This window comes from Aphanomyces astaci (assembly GCF_000520075.1).
Source record: "Aphanomyces astaci strain APO3 unplaced genomic scaffold supercont1.4, whole genome shotgun sequence".
NCBI lineage: Eukaryota > Oomycota > Saprolegniomycetes > Saprolegniales > Verrucalvaceae > Aphanomyces > Aphanomyces astaci.
In genome coordinates this window covers 1,192,927-1,211,183 of record NW_009798267.1, presented here as the reverse complement: position 1 = coordinate 1,211,183, position 18,257 = coordinate 1,192,927, and the positions used below count along the sequence as shown (strand labels likewise).

The following is an 18,257-nucleotide window of genomic DNA, read 5'->3' as shown; positions in this document are numbered from 1 at the left end:
CTGTTCGACACGTACATTTGTTTGTACATGTACTTTGTACTATGTACGACACAAGTACTAAAAATGCCAATTGATACACTAGCGTACATTCGTACGTACGACTCTTTCGTACACTGACGTACTACTCTCGAACCCCGTCCTTCCGGTCGCGACCTGTGATTGGGCCACATTAAAAACAGCAACAATTTGCAACACTCCTATATTAAATTGCATGCATTTGGATACAAATTTCAAGTTTGACATGAAAATCCATCATTGTGTGATAATAAACTCACCCAGCAGATCCATTTCTCAAAAAATTACGCAATTGCAACATGCCGTCGTGCTATCATTGCCGCGCCAACGATGCTCGCTGTAGATGTGGGCAATGCAAGTCAGTGTACTTCTGCAACCGAGATTGCCAGATCCAGGCATGGTCTACGCATCGACCAGAATGCATACCTCCCGCCGTTGCACCATTGCATATACCTACTCCATCGCCTGTCGAAACACAATCCCAACCTCTTGTTCCCAGCACACGTCCTTCTCCACACACGTCTCGTGCATCAGACGACGTTGCAGAAAACAATGCAGCACATCGCGAGGACGACTCGGTGGCCAAAGAGCCTTCGAAGAAGAACAAAAAGAAGAAGAAGAAGAAAGCAAAGCGACAAGCCGACTCGTCTGGGTCATCATCCCCCGACGAAAGCTGCTGCAGCAGCGTCGCCGTGCATCCAACTGTGACGTCTCCTTCGATACAGATCCCATGCGCGTCCAATGTCAAAGGCATCAAGGACGATTGGACAGCCCTGGACACTGTTTCACAGAAATCCAAGAAAAAGAGTGGCAAAGCCACCAACCCGACGACCACCACCTCGAAGCAACGAAACCAGAGTCTTCCTGGAAACAACAGCAAATCCAAGACGGCGCTGGTGAAAACCAAGTCCAAGTCCATGTCCGTCAAGAAGGGCGTGTCGTGGGGGACGGTGAGCGCGCGGGAATTCGCGCGGTGTCCGGGTGGCGGCGGGGCCGTGCCGGACCAGGGCACATGGGCCCTAGGTCTTGGAAAGGCCATCCAGGACGTCACGTTTGGTCCTGTGGACGTTGTGGAGAGCCTCAAGGCACACGCAGCGAGCCAACCCCATCCCATCCCATCGCATTCGAACCATCACCACCACAAGAAAGATCGACCTGTGCCAACCGACCGCCTGCATCGCTTGAACGAACGAGAGCGAAAAGAAGTGCTCATGCAGGCGGAAAACAGCCAGCTGCTTTCCCCCCACGACCCCAGCCCCAGCCCGCCCAAGCACGAACCCCACCGTCGGCAGCGCCGTTCGTGTGCGTATTCACACATGTCAACCTGTCGACTGTGTCTTTTGAATATGACATCTATAGAGTCCTTGTCTTCCACATCATCCACATGATGGCCTTTTCTCCTAATGACGTTGCTTGTAGCGTCGGACGACTGCGACGCGCACGTGTTTGCAAGTCTGTGCCTGGAGCAAGCCACGGAATTCGCCCTCATCCGGTCGTCCCGCGATGACTTGTGCGGGTGTTCGTGCGGCGACTTGGTGAAAAAGGTGTCGAAAATGCACATCAAGAAGCTCGTGGCGTGGCTGCACGACCGCGACGTCGACACGTCGGGTATGGCCAAGGCGGAGCTGCTGCAAACAGCCAAGACCCTCGCCGCGCATGAAAAGAATTGCGCGACCGAGGACTGCGAGTGCGCCCGCAACGGTGTGCCGTGCCACCAGGGCGTGTGTGCGGGCTGCAAGGACTCGTGCCACAACGACCGGTACTCGTACAAACGCGACAGTGTGACGCAGTATCGTCACGCGCAGTTGGCTCGGTGGAAGCAGACACCCGCCGTGGCCGCCGTGTGTTAATGTAGTATGTCTAGAGTATTATACTTCGAAGTAATACTAATAGTATTGTCAAAACGAGTATTCGAAACGGACATACCTGCATACTATTATTAAAATAATTTGCTTGGACGGTTCAAGCCAATCAAATCACATGCTCGTGAATTTCTGCCAATCCAAAGTGTTCAGGTCGCATTGGGCAAGTCTAGTTTGGACAAGGTTCAAAGGGGTTCCCGCTATTGGCTAATTGACTCAAAAGTCCAAATTTGGGTGAAATACACTTTTTTGTGCTGTTAGTCGTATCATCCTATTAGTAGTGTACTCGATGCAACACAAATAGTACTATCATGACGTGGAATAAAATGTATGCAAGGTTACAAGACGACATAATTCTCCGACGAGTCTTGGCGTTGCGAGGGGGCAGCTTTGTCCGACGTCGTTTCCGACAATATCGAAGAGTTCTTTCTCGATTTCATGCCCCCCAGGACGTCGCGACTGTCCTACACACTCATGGCTTTGAAACGTGCTCCAAGCAACGACGGCCATGTACGTATATATATATATACCGCTCGAGTACGCAAGTCGTCGGCAAACAACTCGAGGGCCCGCTGGCTGTTGGTGGCCACTGCTGTGTCGTCCTCCATGTCAAAGAACTGGCTGCCATAGTTGAACGTGGCCGCACTCTCGCGGCACTTGTTGCCGGCTGCTTCTTCTGGCTTGTTCATGACCTCCGCAAAGAAGCCCATGGGCCGAGCCAGCAGTTCGTGGTACGTGCCGCGGTCGATGATGCGGCCGCTTTGCATGACGAGGATCGAATCGGCCGACCTTGTCGTCGACAACCGATGGGTCACCTACACAAAAATACAAACATGAGATACAGTATTCTACATAGAAAAAAAGTGTACCGAAATGATCGTCATGTGCAACTTCTTGGCCAACGCGTGGAGGCAGTCGACGATCGAGGCTTCGGTCTCGGCGTCCAGCGCCGACGTGGCTTCGTCCAGCAGCAAGATGGACGGCTTCCGGACCAGCGCCCGCGCCAGACAGATGCGCTGCGTCTGTCCGCCGCTCAAATTGGCCGTCGCGTGCTGTCCCACAATCGTGTCGTACCCGTCCTTGAGGGCATGGACGAACGCGCCGCACTCGGCCAGCTCGGCCGCATGTTTGCACTCGTCGTCCGTCGCCAAAGCATTGCCAAACCTGATATATATATTAGATAGTACTAGTCCAATCTATAAATGTACCGAATGTTGTCTAGAATGCTGCCGTTCAAGATCCCGCCGTCCTGAAATACCACGGCGATCTGCCCCATGTAGCTCGACTTGGAATACGCGTGCAGATTGTGGTCGTCCACGGCAATGACACCATCCGACGGCTCGTAAAACTGCATCAAACACCCCAGCAACGTGCTTTTCCCACATCCACTCGGACCCACAATGCACACGTAATGGCCCTACATTATATATATCAATATATAATATATTCGCTTTGAATCGTACAATGGGAAACGTGGCGTTCACGTCTTGCAAGTTCCACACGTCCGACGTGGGGTCATATTGAAAGCTCAAGCGATCAATTCGCAATCCCTGCTGCATGCGCGGGACACGTGGCAGGCGGTCCGTGTCGCCGTCGTCCACGTCACATTTCTACACAAGTCGCGTGAAAACCACCATCTGATTCTTCATCGTCTGATTCTTCATCGTCTGATTCTTCATCGTCTGATTCGTACGTACGTCGTACACGATCTCGTCGAGGCGCTGCAGACTGCTGGCGTTGCCAATGGCGACCCGCATGAACCCGCCGAGGACCGTCACGGGCGTGGACACGCGGCCCAAGAGCGTCACGGCCGAAAAAAAGTCCCCCGACGTCATGTCGCCCTTGTACACCTAACATTACGCCTTGGTCAACGTGTGCCAACTTGAACGACGACGATATTAAAATAATTCGCACTCGAGGGCTATACGATGTAATAGTATTGTTTATTCTAAACTGGAGCGAGATGGAGAATGAATCAACACAACCAAATGTATTACACAAGAATCATCGGCAGAAGTAGTTCGCCAATCAGATCATCATCAACGTCGAATTAGTGTGTGACTTCAATTTGTGTGATACCCATCACCACAGGACACCATGTTACATTCAGTACAAAGAAAGGATCGATAGATTTGGCGATTCAGCACAAAAGTAGTCCAAATGTTTGGTAAAAGAAAGGCAATACCTTGGTGGCCATGCCAGCCGTCATGATAGCCACAAACACATACATGGCGCTGTCCACGTAAATCTGCACAATCCCCGACCAAAAGTCTTTGAGGAATTGCGCCTGGCCTAGCATGGCCGTCGACGACGCAAACTTTGCCAGGAGCGACGGCTGGATGTCGTACGCCCGCACCACCTGTGGACATTGTCTCAGACTCATGCCAAAGATCGATAATATATATGGCGTGCGTACGTTGTGACACTGCACGGCGTTCTGAAACTCGGCGGCCACAAACGCATTCTTGGAGCCAAACTCTTTGGACTTTAGAGATGCGTGGCCTTGGGGGCCCGTGGAAATGAGCACGGCGGCAAACCCGAGGGACGCCATGCCCACAGACGGCTCAAAGTAGATGAGAAACGCAAAGCCGGCCACCACCGACACGATCGGGTGCATGAGGTTCTACGACATGGTCTCAATACAATATATATATATATATATTATCATACCCAAAACACGGCCTGCCACAGCGCATTCACGCGCGCCACATCCGACTGGAACAAGTTGTTGAGGTCGCCTTCGGTGCGCTGGGAGAAGAAGAGCGTGGGCTGGGCCAGAATCGTCTTGAGCAGCTGGCCCTGCACCTTGAGCGTGGCGTTGGCAATCATCGTCGATTGAAAGTACCCCATGAGGAAGTCCACGATCGCAAACGGCACGCAGATGAGGAGGATGCCACATACACCCACAGCCAAGCTCGAGGCCGGCACGAAGTACGTAAACGTGCCTTCGGTGCCGTTGGGGAAGACAAACTTGTTCTTGGCCATCACTTGCGTCTCGACCCACGTCTGCATCGTGCCGTTGCCTACCCACCCCGACCACATCCTCTTGTTATAGATATATTGACGTGGGGCGTACGTACGGTAGCCCTGCTTGAAGATCTTGTTGACGCGATTCGGAAATGCTTCGTCGCCGAGCAAACCCATAAAGTACGCCAACATGGGCGTGATGGACGCGTGCACGAGCACGATTAACACCGTGCTCGCTAGCGCCACCCGCTGGTTGGACCAATGGCGCAGCGTCGACGAGACCACGTCCAGGGCGCCGTACACGCGCAGCGCCGACTGCGCGTCCAAGTCGCGCAGGTGGCTCAAGAACGCCGACGCGGTCATGTCGGCGGGGCGGTGGGCCACGGCCTTCTCCAGGAACACCATCAGTTCGTCGTTGGTCATGTCGCCGTCCGTTCGGCCGCAAATGATGACCAAGTCGTGCTCCATCACTTCCACCGATGCCTGCAAAGGTATGAAACAGGATGGCGACGAGGACGAGAACGTCCATCGAACTCACCGCGGCGATGTTGGGGATGCGGCGAAGGGCCGACCGCAGCGAGTCCATCGAGATGAGCAGCGTGTCCGCGGCGGAAGTGGGCTGGAGCGACTTGGAGTAGACCCGCACCATGGGCTTCAACACGATGCGCACCGCCAGCACGACGCAATACGCCGCCGCAAAGTAGATTTCGATTTGGTTCGATCTGTATTTCGGAAAGACGTGGGTTTCGCCTGGCAGCAATGGCTGGTCCTTGTCCAAGTACTCGGTGATGACCACGCGCTTCTCCTCGACGTTGTCCGCGTACACAAACCTGCAGACAAGCATGACGATGAAACGAAATTAGAACGACGACGTACCGAGCCGCCAAGGCACCCCCGACGCACAGCAAGGCCACGACGTCGCTCATACTCGCGCAGGACCGACAAAGTCGCGTGCGTAGACCAGCCATCCGAAGCAGCACGTCGATGGCATACACGCCAGAGCACCCCATGGAAAGCAGGCGCAGGGTTTCTCCCCATTCAACGTATGTGTAGTCGGCCGAGAGGAACGCAATGGCGGTCGAGTTCACGAGGTAGTCGCCGAAATGCACTAGCAGTACGGTATAATGCCATACCCAATGGTCGAGCATCTTGAGCAAGCCACACGACACGTTCGGAGCAGGCGTGTCTTTCATGGTCGTGTTCGCCCCATCCACAGTCGCTTGGTATGGCGCAGTGGACTGCGAGTCGCGCCGTTGTCTGGGTGTGCTGCCGGCAACTTCCATCCAAGGTCACGCACGACGTTGGGCAATGGAAAGATGCAGAACGAGCCAGTCTCTGTCTCGCAACGGCGATAGTGGTCGTCATTTGTTTCGAACACGTTTCAAACGTCTTCTACATACTCTACCAACGTACATATTTTCGATCCCGACATATTATATGTACTATCTTATCTATTATCACGATTAACCACTATCGCATGTCCTAATCCTTGGCTTAAAGCACAATGTAGTTGCCAGAACTCTCCATGTGCCTGAGCGATCTGTCGGCGACACCGCGGGAAGCCTTGCGGTGTAACGACGAACGGGTCAGCTCTTGGCTTTCCTACACGTCCACAACAAATATCAATTCATACAGGTTTCCGTCGTCATGTCGGAATCGGCAAGTTGGTCATACCGTTCGTGTACGCAATGCATCGGTAAACAGTTCGAGGGCGCGCTGCGTCGATCGCGCGTTCGGGTCTTCGTCGTCAGCATGATGACGGCGACGGTCCTGGCTGCCGCATAGGATGCTACTGCTGGCGAAGCTCGAGTTGCTGGTCGATGGAACGATGGGAATGTCGGCGAGTTCTGCTAACAGTCCTCGGCCCAGTAGCTCTTCGTGCGTCCCTTGATCCACCACACGACCGCTTTGCATGACGAGGATCGAATCGGCCGACCTTGTCGTCGACAACCGATGGGTCACCTACACAAAAATACAAACATGAGATACAGTATTCTACATAGAAAAAAAGTGTACCGAAATGATCGTCATGTGCAACTTCTTGGCCAACGCGTGGAGGCAGTCGACGATCGAGGCTTCGGTCTCGGCGTCCAGCGCCGACGTGGCTTCGTCCAGCAGCAAGATGGACGGCTTCCGGACCAGCGCCCGCGCCAGACAGATGCGCTGCGTCTGTCCGCCGCTCAAATTGGCCGTCGCGTGCTGTCCCACAATCGTGTCGTACCCGTCCTTGAGGGCATGGACGAACGCGCCGCACTCGGCCAGCTCGGCCGCATGTTTGCACTCGTCGTCCGTCGCCAAAGCATTGCCAAACCTGATATATATATTAGATAGTACTAGTCCAATCTATAAATGTACCGAATGTTGTCTAGAATGCTGCCGTTCAAGATCCCGCCGTCCTGAAATACCACGGCGATCTGCCCCATGTAGCTCGACTTGGAATACGCGTGCAGATTGTGGTCGTCCACGGCAATGACACCATCCGACGGCTCGTAAAACTGCATCAAACACCCCAGCAACGTGCTTTTCCCACATCCACTCGGACCCACAATGCACACGTAATGGCCCTACATCACATACAATCAGTGTGATTGCACACATGTTCGTATAACGAGAGCTTGTGATTGTTATATCGAGGGTGGTTGGGTAGGCCGTTCGTATATACCAGAGGAAACGTCGCCGACACTTGTTGAAGGTCAAAGTGGGAGGTGGTAGTGTCGTACTGAAAGCTCAAGCGATCCACTTGCAGCGCCCGTTGCATTCGCGGCAAACTCGGCAGAGTCGGCGTGGCATCCCGACGCTCTGGCATCTACAACCCACCTTGTCACATGGACATGTTTTAGACGCCATCAATATTCTACACCGTACTTTGTCGCAGAGGACAATCTCGTCCAGACGCTGGAGGCTGCTGGCATTGCCAATAGCCACCCGCATGAACCCCCCCAAGACCGTCACGGGCGTCGAGATGCGGGACATGAGGGTCACGGCCGAGAAGAAGGCGCCCGCCGTGATATCGGCTCGAAACACCTACTTTGCATCAGTAAGGTAGTAAGTATTGTCCAGTTGATTCGACATTGGAGTGGGGTAAAGATTTTCCTTTAAGTGGTTATTTAGAAGTATATTATAATGAATTAAAAAAAGAGTAGTTTATGAACCTATTCAATTATCTCAAAAATATCGATTATTTGAATTTAATACTCCTTGGAATAAAAAATAATTATTAAATTTTATATTAATTGTTATTAAGTAATTATTAATTTTAAGTAGGGTGCTCAATCGAATGAGCAGCACCAAATCGGCAGACAATCGATCGACCAATCAAAAACCAGATCACGAATCAAGTAACCAATCAAATTCACTTCGACCATTTCAACCCCGAATAGTGTGTGGCTGAAATTAGTGTGACACTGGACGAATTAAGTCAGTACAAAGAATCGATATATCGATAGATTTGGCAAAGAATCAGCACAAAAGTAGTCCACATTTTGGGTAAAAGAAAGACAATAGTAGTTGTGGTATCCAAGTTTCCAACACTGTTTGTACGAGTCTCGTACTTTCAAGGCGAGCCCGGCCGTCATAACCGCTACAAAGAAAAACATGGCGCTGTCCACGTATATTTGGACGACGCCAGCCCAAAAGTCTTTGAGAAATTGCGCCTTGCGGAGGGTGGTGGTGGTGGCGTGGAACTTGGTTAGCACGGGCGATTGGATGCCATAAGCTCGCACGACCTACGGTACACAGGTGTCTGGGCATGTTGTTGTATACAACACTTATTACTTGTTGGCATGCAATGGCATTTTGAAAGTCCGCCGAAGTGTAGGCATTCTTGGAGCCAAAGTCTTTGGACTTTAGAGACGCGTGGCCTTGGGGGCCGCTGGTCACGACCATGATCGAAAACCCCAGAGATACCATGCCCACGGACGGCTCAAAGTAGATGAGGAACGCAAACCCAGCCACAATTGCAATCAACGGGTGCATGAGGTTCTACGACATGGACTCAATATAATATATATATATATTATCATACCCAAAACACGGCCTGCCACAGCGCATTCACGCGCGCCACGTCCGACTGGAACAAGTTGTTGAGGTCGCCTTCGGTGCGCTGGGAGAAGAAGAGCGTGGGCTGGGCCAGAATCGTCTTGAGCAGGGACGCTTGGAGTCGTTCCGTGGCCTTGGCAATCATCGTCGATTGAAAGTACCCCATGAGGAAGTCCACGATCGCAAACGGCACGCAGACCACGACGATGCCCACAACCCCCGCGTGGAGCGACCATTCAGGGGTAATATACGGCAAGGCCGTGTCACTACCCGTGTACGGATCCGTCGTCACGTTCTTGTACCGTACTTGGGACCTCAGGTACAACCCCTTGACTATCCAAAGGACATGAAACAACTACAATCTACAATGTCGATACATCTTACAAATTAAAGCTTCATGTGTGAATATTGTCGATATATTCGAAATTGCAGTGGGCCCAATCGAATGAAAAACCAAATCGGCAAAGGATCGATATAACGACCAATCAAAACTCAAACCACGAATCAAGTGGCCAATCAAATCCACTCTTCATTCAACATCGAATTCATGTGAGCCTGAAATTAGTGTGATACTTTTTACGTACAAAAGTGATATATTTGGCGAATCATTGGGTAAAAGAAGACAATTTACCCAAGGAAAAACATACACATGCTCGACATTCGACACTTCACAATACGCATAATAATATCACAACCACACATCAACATTTTGACACTCGTGTAGGACTTGAATTAGTGTCATGATGGGTAAGCTTTTTGGACAAGTTGGCTACATATGTCAACATAAAACAAGGCATACATATAGGCGAGGCAATATATAGTACCCGCATCGTTTATAGCGACATGGCCGGCCTGCTGCGGGAATGCTTCGTCCCCCAGCAAGCTTATAAAGTATGCGACAACGGGCACGAACGATGCATTAGCGAGGACAACCAAGACGGTGCAAAAGAGGGCGAGGCGCTGGTTGGACCAGTGTCGCAGGGTCGATGTCACCACGTCCAGCGCGCCGTACACAAACCGCGACGACTGCGCGTCAATATCCCGCAGATGAGACAGGAACGCCGACGCAGACATGTGTCTGGGGCGGTGGACGACGGCTTTCTCAAGGAACTGCATGAGTTCGGCGCGGGAGAGGTCGCCGTCCGTCCGGCCGCAGGTCACCGACAGGTCGTGCTCCATGAGGTCCACCGCAGCCTACGATGGGGTTTATATGGAAGACGAAGGGGTAATGTGTACATCGATCATGTACATACCTCGGTGATGGACGGAATGCGGCGGAGGGTAGCGCGAAGCGACGCCATGGAGAAGCGAAGGAGGTCGAACGACGGCTGCTCGTACAAAGTCTTGGAGAACGCCCGCGCCACGGGCTTGAACGCGATCCGCGCAGACACGAGCACGCAGTACCCCGATGCAAAGTAGATTTCCACCTGGTTGGAGCCGAATTTGGGGAACTTTTGATTGCCTGCTCCGGCCTTCTCGTCGTAATAACCCACTCGAGTGATGATCACCGCGGCCAAGTTGTCCGCTTTGATGTACCTAAGTCGATCAATCGAATATGGAGGATTCATGTGATGATCGCTCAAGTGTACACGTGCGTACCGCAAAGCTAGCATGCCACCCATGCACCCACAGCCAACGAAGTCCATGAGGGTGGCCGGCGAACGGAAAAGCGCGGTGCGTATACCCACAAGACGAACGAGCATGTCCAACGCGTACACGCCACTGCACCCAAGGGACACCAAGCGGCAGAGTGATGCGTATTTGACGTACGTAGTTACAGACAAGAACGCCACCGCGACGGCGTTGGTGAAGAAGTCAGCAAAGAGCACAACCATGACGACGTAGTGCCAGCCGCCGCTGTCCGCGAGCTTGAGGAGGCTGTATAGGCCAGGGGTGCTAAGGGATGGAGGCATCGGTGGCGCCATTCCCGACTTGGTTTGTGCACCCTTGACCATGTTGTGTCTTGCCCATGAGTACAGTATTCTCATCCTACGTTTGAGACGTTTTATAAACACCCGGATTCGGACGTTTGAAACGTGAAAACAACACCATAATGTAGTCCACACACAGCACCACTGTACACTTTCACTTTGGGAATCCTCGACGATGTATCCAGTCCTGCGATGGAATAAGGCTTCAAAAAGAGCGGTCACACAGCCGTGGTACAACCTCCGCGCCTACGTAGGCTCGAGTGTTCGAAACGTTCGCAACGATGCCTATCAATGAAAACGCTGACCAATCACAGCCGTGCTTTGGTCACGCTCCACCAATCAACGGCGAGGTAAACGTAGTATCCGTTCGATTTTGTATCCGTACCGTTAGTATTTCGTTCACGAAAAATGAACGACTAATGTTACTATATATTAATACTAGTAGGTAGTAGTAATGGTCATCATGGCTGTCGTCAACCGAGTCACAAACTTGGCTCGGGGCTTGTGGTGGAGACAGGACTCGAAGAGCAGCCGTGCCTTGTCCGTGGCGCCCACTTTCAAACACACCAACTACACACACCATGAGATACAGTAATCTCAACCCAACCATCGTCGCTGACCATTCAAAACAAATAGCAACGTACCCCCAAGAGATACAACGCACGAATGTCTTGACTTGGCATCATCGCTTTCAGAACGCCAGCAGCTTCTTGAAACGCTTGCAGCGCTACAAATACAGTACTAAGCACTCAAGACAAAATAGGGTTCTGGCTACCGTAGAACCACCTCGCCATGCTCAACTGGAGGTTCAAGTCCTCTTGCACTGTAAGGGAATACCTATTTTTGTACGATCGGACACCAGCGTGCACCTACGGTCGTACAGTTGTAAGAAGCCAAGGATCAGCGTACAACGTACGAAACGGTATCGCAGGGGGTCAGTCGGTGAAAGATGCCTTGCGGCTGCGACCATGTGCCACTTGAAGACAAGGAACACGTCGAAATCGTAGTTGGACAGGGCCAGAAACGCCACTTGCGACGGCAGTGTCGAAAACCCACGACTGTCTTCTAACGCCCCCTGTGACACAGTTGGGTTGAGTCGTAAATCAAACCGCACAATCATTGCACCAAAATGAGATCGCAATCGTTTGCGCCAAAGCCCGTGAGTTCTTCTGCAAAGCACTCGTGGCTCCACTACGTCCATATAATAAGTACGGTTTCTAGACCAAAAAATTTCAACCTGCCACGTCAAACAAGTAGACGAAGCTTCCTGGAGAGGAAACAGCGTCGCATACAGCACTTGAAACGTGTCGCTGAAGACGGGGGTCGTCGTCGACACTTGCACTTTGCACGTCGAGGCAAATGCAATGTCCAAGAACCGGCTGATCACGTCAAAGTCCACGGGAAGACAAAAGCAATCGGCATGGGGACTCAATTCTGGAATCTACAAGACACAAGATCACATATATCTTGGGGGGGTGACAGCGCTGGACGTACGTCGGTCAAAATGTCGCTGAAATGGACGGTCGCGTCACCCACAAGCATGCCAAACGGTGAATTTGCACTTGACCGACGACGCAGCGCCAGCACAAAGCGAAACGCGTCGACGGGGAACAGGAGCAGGCACTTTCGACGCGGATACGCCGCTTGAATGTGTTGGATGAGTGCCGTGAGCGCTTGATTCAAACACTTGGAGTCGTCATTGTCTTGGTAGTACTGGGTTGTGTCTGCCACGTCGTGTGACAGAGTGAAAGTGTCGGCGCTCTCGTCGTCGGTGCAGACTTCACACACGGCGCCATCCCCGTCAACCTACAACCGAACGAACGAATAAACAACTTCTATCCGAATAAGCGATAGCTCAACCACAAACGCATCGGTGGGCAACGAGTCGAAAAAGTAATTGCCCACGACAAACAACGGAGTGGTCGACAGGTCGAGGGTGGCGTTGGCCACTCGCAGTCGAATCGGGTCGTCTTGAATCTACAAGTGGCCACACACCACAAGTACACATTACCTTTGTTGATAACTAGGGCAATTTTATATTCTTCCATCGGATCGACTAGTATTTTTCATATAAACGACGTACGACAGCGTCGCATGACATGACGGCAAAGTCGACGGCGTTTGGAAACTGCCGCTGCAGCGATTGAAACGACGGGTGGGCCAACCGGCTGCTGACAACGTCGTCGCAGAGGTCGGTGAGCACGACGCACGGCCGTATCACGTGTTGCAAACCGGCGTCCTCGAGAAGGGCCATGACCGCTGGAATGAACGCCGCGGCAAACTTGCATGAGCCACTGCCACCTTCGAGGACGACGCAGTTGACCGTGTCGGTGGGAGACAAGAGGTGCTGGCGGTAGCAGTCGATGAAAAAGCGAACGACCACGCCTACAAGGAAACTGTTAGAAATGTATGGACGAGTTAGCGTCTTGTACGGGCGTAGGCGGCCGCGAGAAACATGGAGCTGGACACGCCGTACGGGACCGTGTTGGAGCTCCAAGCAGCCATGCCTTGGGCTTTGTAAAACGCTTGCTGCGTGGCCCACACACGAGATTTGGACAAGGTTGACAGCGTCGCAGGGACTATTGCTTTTGGGGGGCCACTACGAAAGAGCATGGCGTTCGTGGACGTAGGCTGGTGCAGCGTCGGCATTTGGTTGAAGAAGGCGGCGATGGACGGGTCAGTGGGAGACCACAGTTGTACTTGTTGTAGCTCGGTCATCAACGACAGAAAATGGCGAGCGGTCGTGAGGCGCGGAAGTTTCTTGGTGAGTACTGGCAAGTAGCGCAGAAACACTTGGGGATCGAATTGAGTCAAGCGAAGCACGACCAAAGCCAGTTGGAGAGGCACGGACGCCACGTCGTCGTTGAATTGCATCACTTCGGCCGCCACAGTTGGTCCCCACACGAGCAATGGCGACTGCAATGGCCGGACAATGAACTGCTGGACATCCAACGGAAGGTCCTCGGGTGTGTGAAGATGGAAGTGGCGTGCCAGTACGTTCAATGCTGTCTCGCTGGTGGTGGTTGTGTCCAACCAGAGACTGGGCACATGACTGTTCGCTTGAAGCGCTTCCCACACTTGTGTCCACGTTGAATCTGTCGGCTCCGTTTTGAGCACGACCACAAACGACGGCGGGAAATTAGCCAGGATAACCATGAGCTCCTCCACAGAGTGGATCATTGCGATGGATTGGCATGTTGCATGGGCCAACTCCTTGTCCAGGACGAAGAGCAGTCCGTCGCCTCCGATTGCTGCACTAAACCGTGCCACCGCTCGAAGCGCTGCCACAATCATGTTGTCGAATGGCCCAATCAAATAATTGTATGCTATCCACCAATCAAAACCACTTCTGTAGAATCAAGGGAACTCTGAAAATGAATATAAACCGTATCTTGCTTCTGTTAACAGTAAATAGCACTGACGTTTTAAATGCTTTCCAAACACTTGACCATTCCTGCCAAGAAGCACGAAGCACTCGCAAGCACAGCGATGAATACTTCTACGTGCTACGTACAGTAGTGTATTAATACCGTAGCTTCAACGCCGAATACACTCTGCAAAAACTCCGGAAGCATTTTTCTTATTGGCAATTTGAACTTGACGTTATGCCACATGTGGTTGCTGTTAGAACACAGCATTCAGAAATTCATACACTTATTGCCTAATTTAAGAGGTGTTATAACCTAAATTAGTAAACGCAGCGGTATAATGTAGCCAGAGGTGTAACAGCTGTCTGGAATAGTCGCAAGCCGAAATTATGGCCGTGAAGCAGCAATCGCAGCAGTCGGCGGCAAGTCCTTCAGCGTCTGGACAACAACGCGAAGCACGTCAGAAGAACATGGCACCTTCCAATGGTCCACAGCATCCAGCCGGCGGCGCGTCATCTCCGCAAGGCCAGGGTGGCCGTGTGGGCTGTCTGCAGCTGATCGACAATCGGAAGTGGCATTACGTAGTAATGGGTCTCCTCTTTATCGATTTCTTTGGGAATGCCGTGGGGGTTGGCTTCTTGTCCCAAGTCACGTACCATACGTGGGCTCTCAAGATGCGTCTTGCATCTGCCGGGTGCTGCGCCATCTACGCCATTGACATGTTGCTTCGCCTCGTGGCGGTGCGGTCGGCGCTGTGTCGTTCGCCGTCGTCGTTGATGGACGTTTTCGCGCTGGTGCTCGTCGGTGGGGCCGCGGCTGCTCGGTACGTTACCACATAGCTGTCGTCGTTCTGAAACGCGAGATAGGTTCGTCAAAGCGGACAGTCCTGCCAAGGTTGTGATCACCCAGAAAGGGTGGCTGGATGACGAAGCGCCCATCCCTCGCCATCCGAAATACGTGTCCAACCAAATCGAGATCTACATTGCGTCGGCCTACTGTCTCTTGATCGCGGTGCGCATCATCCTCAAGCCTCGCGCGCGCGTGTTCTCCAAGAAGTTGCACAACCACGCCAACTCGGACCACCTGCGCATCTCCATGGACTCGCTACGGAGCTCTCTCAAGCGCATTCCCAACATCTCCGAGGTCCAAACACGTCTTGTGTACCCTCCATCGACTGAATCCATCAGTAGGCGGCGATTGAAATGATGGAGACGGACCTGGTCATGATCTGCGGCCGCAACGACGGCGAGATGTCACGCAGCGAGCTCATGCAGTTCCTGGAGCGGGCGCTCACCTACCGCCCCAAGGAAATCAGCGCCAGCGTGTTCCTGTCCCACCTGCGAGACATTGACGCGCAGTCGTCGCTGTTCATCTACGGCGCGTCGGACGTGGTGACATCGACCCTGCGACACTGGTCCAACCAGCGCCTTGCTCTGTCTTGCACCGTCTTGGTCGTGCTCATCAACGCCTCGTTCGTGCCGCTCGTGGCGTACTTTATGAGCAAACTGGGCGACGAAGCGTTTCCGCAGCAAGTGATCAAGGTCGCTATCACCAACCGTACCCAGGGCTACACCATCCGCACGGACATCCGGTACCAGAACCTCACGACGGACGCATCCGGTGTGGACATTGAACTTCCATACATTATGCCGGACAAAGCACTCAAGCTGGGCGTGTGGGGCATCCTCCTCATCTGCGTGCCGTTTGCGATTGTGGACTTCCTCATGGGGTACTTTCAATCGACGATGATTGCCAAGGCCACGGAACGGCTCCAAGCGTCCCTGCTCAAGACGATTCTGGCCCAGCCCACGCTCTTCTTCTCCCAGCGCACCGAAGGCGACCTCAACAACTTGTTTCAGTCGGACGTGGCGCGCGTGAATGCGCTGTGGCAGGCCGTGTTTTGGGTATGATAATATATATATATACATTGGATTGAGACCATGTCGTAGAACCTCATGCACCCGATCGTGTCGATCATGTCTGGGTTCTCGTTCCTCATCTACTTTGAGCCGTCTGTGGGCATGGTCTGCCTCGGGTTTGCCGCCATGATCGTCTCGTCTGGACCGCAAGGCTACGCCAGTAAGAAGTCCAAAGACTTTGGCTCCAAGAACGCGTACGTGTCTGCCGAGTTCCAGAACGCGATTGCGTGTCAAAAGGTAGTACGACCACAGGGTTCGATGCATCTGATCTATGTGACGTGGCAGGTCGTGCGTGCGTATTCCATCCAAGACAAATTACTGGCGAAATTCGACAAAACCACGCAAACGTTGAAACAAAGCCAATTCCTCAAAGACTTTTGGGCTGGCGTCGTCCAAATATACGTGGACAGCGCCATGTTTTTCTTTGTGGCTGTCATGACCGCGGCGCTGGCGACCAAGGTATACCTCAATATATATATAACATTTGGGAGGGTCACTCAACACTATATTAGGTATACCGGGCGGACATCACGGCAGGGGACTTCTTCTCGGCTGTGACCCTCATGTCGCGCATCTCGACGCCCGTCACGGTCTTGGGGGGGTTCATGCGGGTGGCTATTGGCAATGCCAGCAGTCTCCAGCGTCTGGACGAGATTGTTCGAGAGGTATGACGAGTTGAATAGTATATTAAAATATATAAATATATATCGAAACATTAGGAACGAAATATCAACGATCCCAAGCAAGACCAAGCGAAAAAGTTGCCGCAGGTGCCACGCATGACCCAAGCATTGCGAATTGATCGCTTGAGCTTTCAATACGACAGTACAGTGGACCACTGGGACTTGGAAGACGTGAACGCCACGTTTCCCATTGTACGATTCAAAGCGAATATATTATATATATTGATATATATATAATGTAGGGCCATTACGTGTGCATTGTGGGCCCGAGTGGATGTGGGAAAAGCACGTTGCTGGGGTGTTTGATGCAGTTTTACGAGCCGTCGGATGGTGTCATTGCCGTGGACGACCACAATCTGCACGCGTATTCCAAGTCGAGCTACATGGGGCAGATCGCCGTGGTATTTCAGGACGGCGGGATCTTGAACGGCAGCATCCTAGACAACATTCGGTACACTTATAGATTGGACTACTACTACCTAATATTTATATATATATATATATATATCAGGTTTGGCAATGCTTTGGCGACGGACGACGAGTGCAAACATGCGGCCGAGCTGGCCGAGTGCGGCGCGTTCGTCCATGCCCTCAAGGACGGGTACGACACGATTGTGGGACAGCACGCGACGGCCAATTTGAGCGGCGGACAGACGCAGCGCATCTGTCTGGCGCGGGCGCTGGTCCGGAAGCCGTCCATCTTGCTGCTGGACGAAGCCACGTCGGCGCTGGACGCCGAGACCGAAGCCTCGATCGTCGACTGCCTCCACGCGTTGGCCAAGAAGTTGCACATGACGATCATTTCGGTACACTTTTTTTCTATGTAGAATACTGTATCTCATGTGTATATATTTGTGTAGGTGACCCATCGGTTGTCGACGACAAGGTCGGCCGATTCGATTCTCGTCATGCAAAGCGGCCGCATCATCGACCGCGGCACGTACCACGAACTGCTGGCTCGGCCCATGAGCTTCTTTGCCGAGTTGGTGCACAAGACCACGACAACGCAACGAAAGAACGATACGTCCTTCAACGCCATCCCGAGCTTTACCATCGCCAACCACGACGAGGACGACCAAGGCAGAAATACCGAGGAAGCGCTCCAGCTGTTCACGCACCGCCTTCGCACGCGCACGGTAAGACGCTTCAAGGTGTTATGTATAGAGGGAAAGTCATCGCAAAATTGTGGTCCAGGATAGCGCCAACGGCCATTCATTCCGCAAGAATGCACGCAAACCTTCGGCTGCGGACGCCTACATTATCTTGTAGCGACTTGTTTAATACATCTTTCATTTCGTGTCTTCTTGTACCGATATATATATCCCCACAAGATATGTTTGGTTGACATAACGGCCGCGACCGGGGTAGTAAAATACGTACTCCGGAGCGCCATCATGATGGCCTCGAGTTACTGCAGTGATAATGGGAATACTATTAACAACCCGCTCGGATAACTCCAGACAGCCACACGTAC

At 52.5% G+C, this 18,257-nt stretch overlaps 5 protein-coding genes across 12 annotated transcripts; 2 read left to right on the top strand and 3 right to left on the bottom strand.

The window, feature by feature from the left end:
• Positions 1-272: 272 nt before the first annotated feature.
• H257_02566 (hypothetical protein) lies at positions 273-1,931 on the top strand. Its single transcript, XM_009826265.1, has one exon. The coding sequence runs from the start codon at positions 359-361 to the stop codon at positions 1,520-1,522; it is 1,164 nt and encodes a 387-aa protein (XP_009824567.1). The 5' UTR covers positions 273-358; the 3' UTR covers positions 1,523-1,931.
• Positions 1,932-2,108: 177 nt separating this feature from the next.
• On the bottom strand, positions 2,109-6,187 carry H257_02565 (hypothetical protein). 4 transcript variants are annotated; one of them, XM_009826261.1, is made up of 12 exons: positions 5,721-6,187; positions 5,383-5,674; positions 4,958-5,327; positions 4,548-4,900; positions 4,294-4,500; positions 4,063-4,236; positions 3,575-3,727; positions 3,341-3,487; positions 3,086-3,294; positions 2,747-3,041; positions 2,408-2,692; positions 2,109-2,341 (listed from the first exon to the last, which is right to left on the bottom strand). In XM_009826261.1, exons 1-12 carry the CDS (start codon positions 6,125-6,127, stop codon positions 2,216-2,218), a joined length of 3,018 nt encoding a protein of 1,005 aa, XP_009824563.1. In that variant the 5' UTR covers positions 6,128-6,187; the 3' UTR covers positions 2,109-2,215. The 4 variants fall into 4 exon arrangements, with proteins under 4 accessions (XP_009824563.1, XP_009824565.1, XP_009824564.1 ...); XM_009826263.1 differs by having other exon boundaries at positions 4,958-5,674; XM_009826262.1 differs by having other exon boundaries at positions 2,747-3,294.
• A 93-nt stretch (positions 6,188-6,280) lies between these two features.
• H257_02564 (hypothetical protein) lies at positions 6,281-10,869 on the bottom strand. Of its 4 annotated transcripts, XM_009826257.1 has the most exons (12): positions 10,482-10,869; positions 10,136-10,418; positions 9,707-10,076; positions 8,869-9,215; positions 8,619-8,825; positions 8,396-8,569; positions 7,710-7,868; positions 7,507-7,650; positions 7,200-7,408; positions 6,861-7,155; positions 6,519-6,806; positions 6,281-6,446 (listed from the first exon to the last, which is right to left on the bottom strand). In XM_009826257.1, exons 1-12 carry the CDS (start codon positions 10,835-10,837, stop codon positions 6,339-6,341), a joined length of 2,940 nt encoding a protein of 979 aa, XP_009824559.1. In that variant the 5' UTR covers positions 10,838-10,869; the 3' UTR covers positions 6,281-6,338. The 4 variants fall into 4 exon arrangements, with proteins under 4 accessions (XP_009824559.1, XP_009824560.1, XP_009824561.1 ...); XM_009826258.1 differs by having other exon boundaries at positions 6,861-7,408; XM_009826260.1 differs by lacking the exon at positions 10,482-10,869 and having other exon boundaries at positions 6,339-6,446; positions 10,136-10,448.
• A 346-nt stretch (positions 10,870-11,215) lies between these two features.
• H257_02563 (hypothetical protein) lies at positions 11,216-14,107 on the bottom strand (the record flags this gene model as incomplete). Its single annotated transcript, XM_009826256.1, has 10 exons — positions 11,216-11,383; positions 11,458-11,540; positions 11,589-11,682; positions 11,730-11,888; positions 11,939-12,004; positions 12,051-12,254; positions 12,308-12,619; positions 12,674-12,790; positions 12,897-13,198; positions 13,246-14,107. The coding sequence occupies 10 exons, from the start codon at positions 14,105-14,107 to the stop codon at positions 11,252-11,254; spliced, it is 2,331 nt and encodes a 776-aa protein (XP_009824558.1). The 3' UTR covers positions 11,216-11,251.
• A 412-nt stretch (positions 14,108-14,519) lies between these two features.
• H257_02562 lies at positions 14,520-18,107 on the top strand. 2 transcript variants are annotated; one of them, XM_009826254.1, is made up of 11 exons: positions 14,520-15,004; positions 15,048-15,324; positions 15,372-16,085; positions 16,131-16,337; positions 16,386-16,559; positions 16,613-16,765; positions 16,820-16,975; positions 17,026-17,234; positions 17,295-17,589; positions 17,644-17,919; positions 17,978-18,107. In XM_009826254.1, the coding sequence occupies exons 1-11, from the start codon at positions 14,571-14,573 to the stop codon at positions 18,050-18,052; spliced, it is 2,970 nt and encodes a 989-aa protein (XP_009824556.1). In that variant the 5' UTR covers positions 14,520-14,570; the 3' UTR covers positions 18,053-18,107. The 2 variants fall into 2 exon arrangements, with proteins under 2 accessions (XP_009824556.1, XP_009824557.1); XM_009826255.1 differs by having other exon boundaries at positions 15,048-16,085.
• Positions 18,108-18,257: the final 150 nt, after the last annotated feature.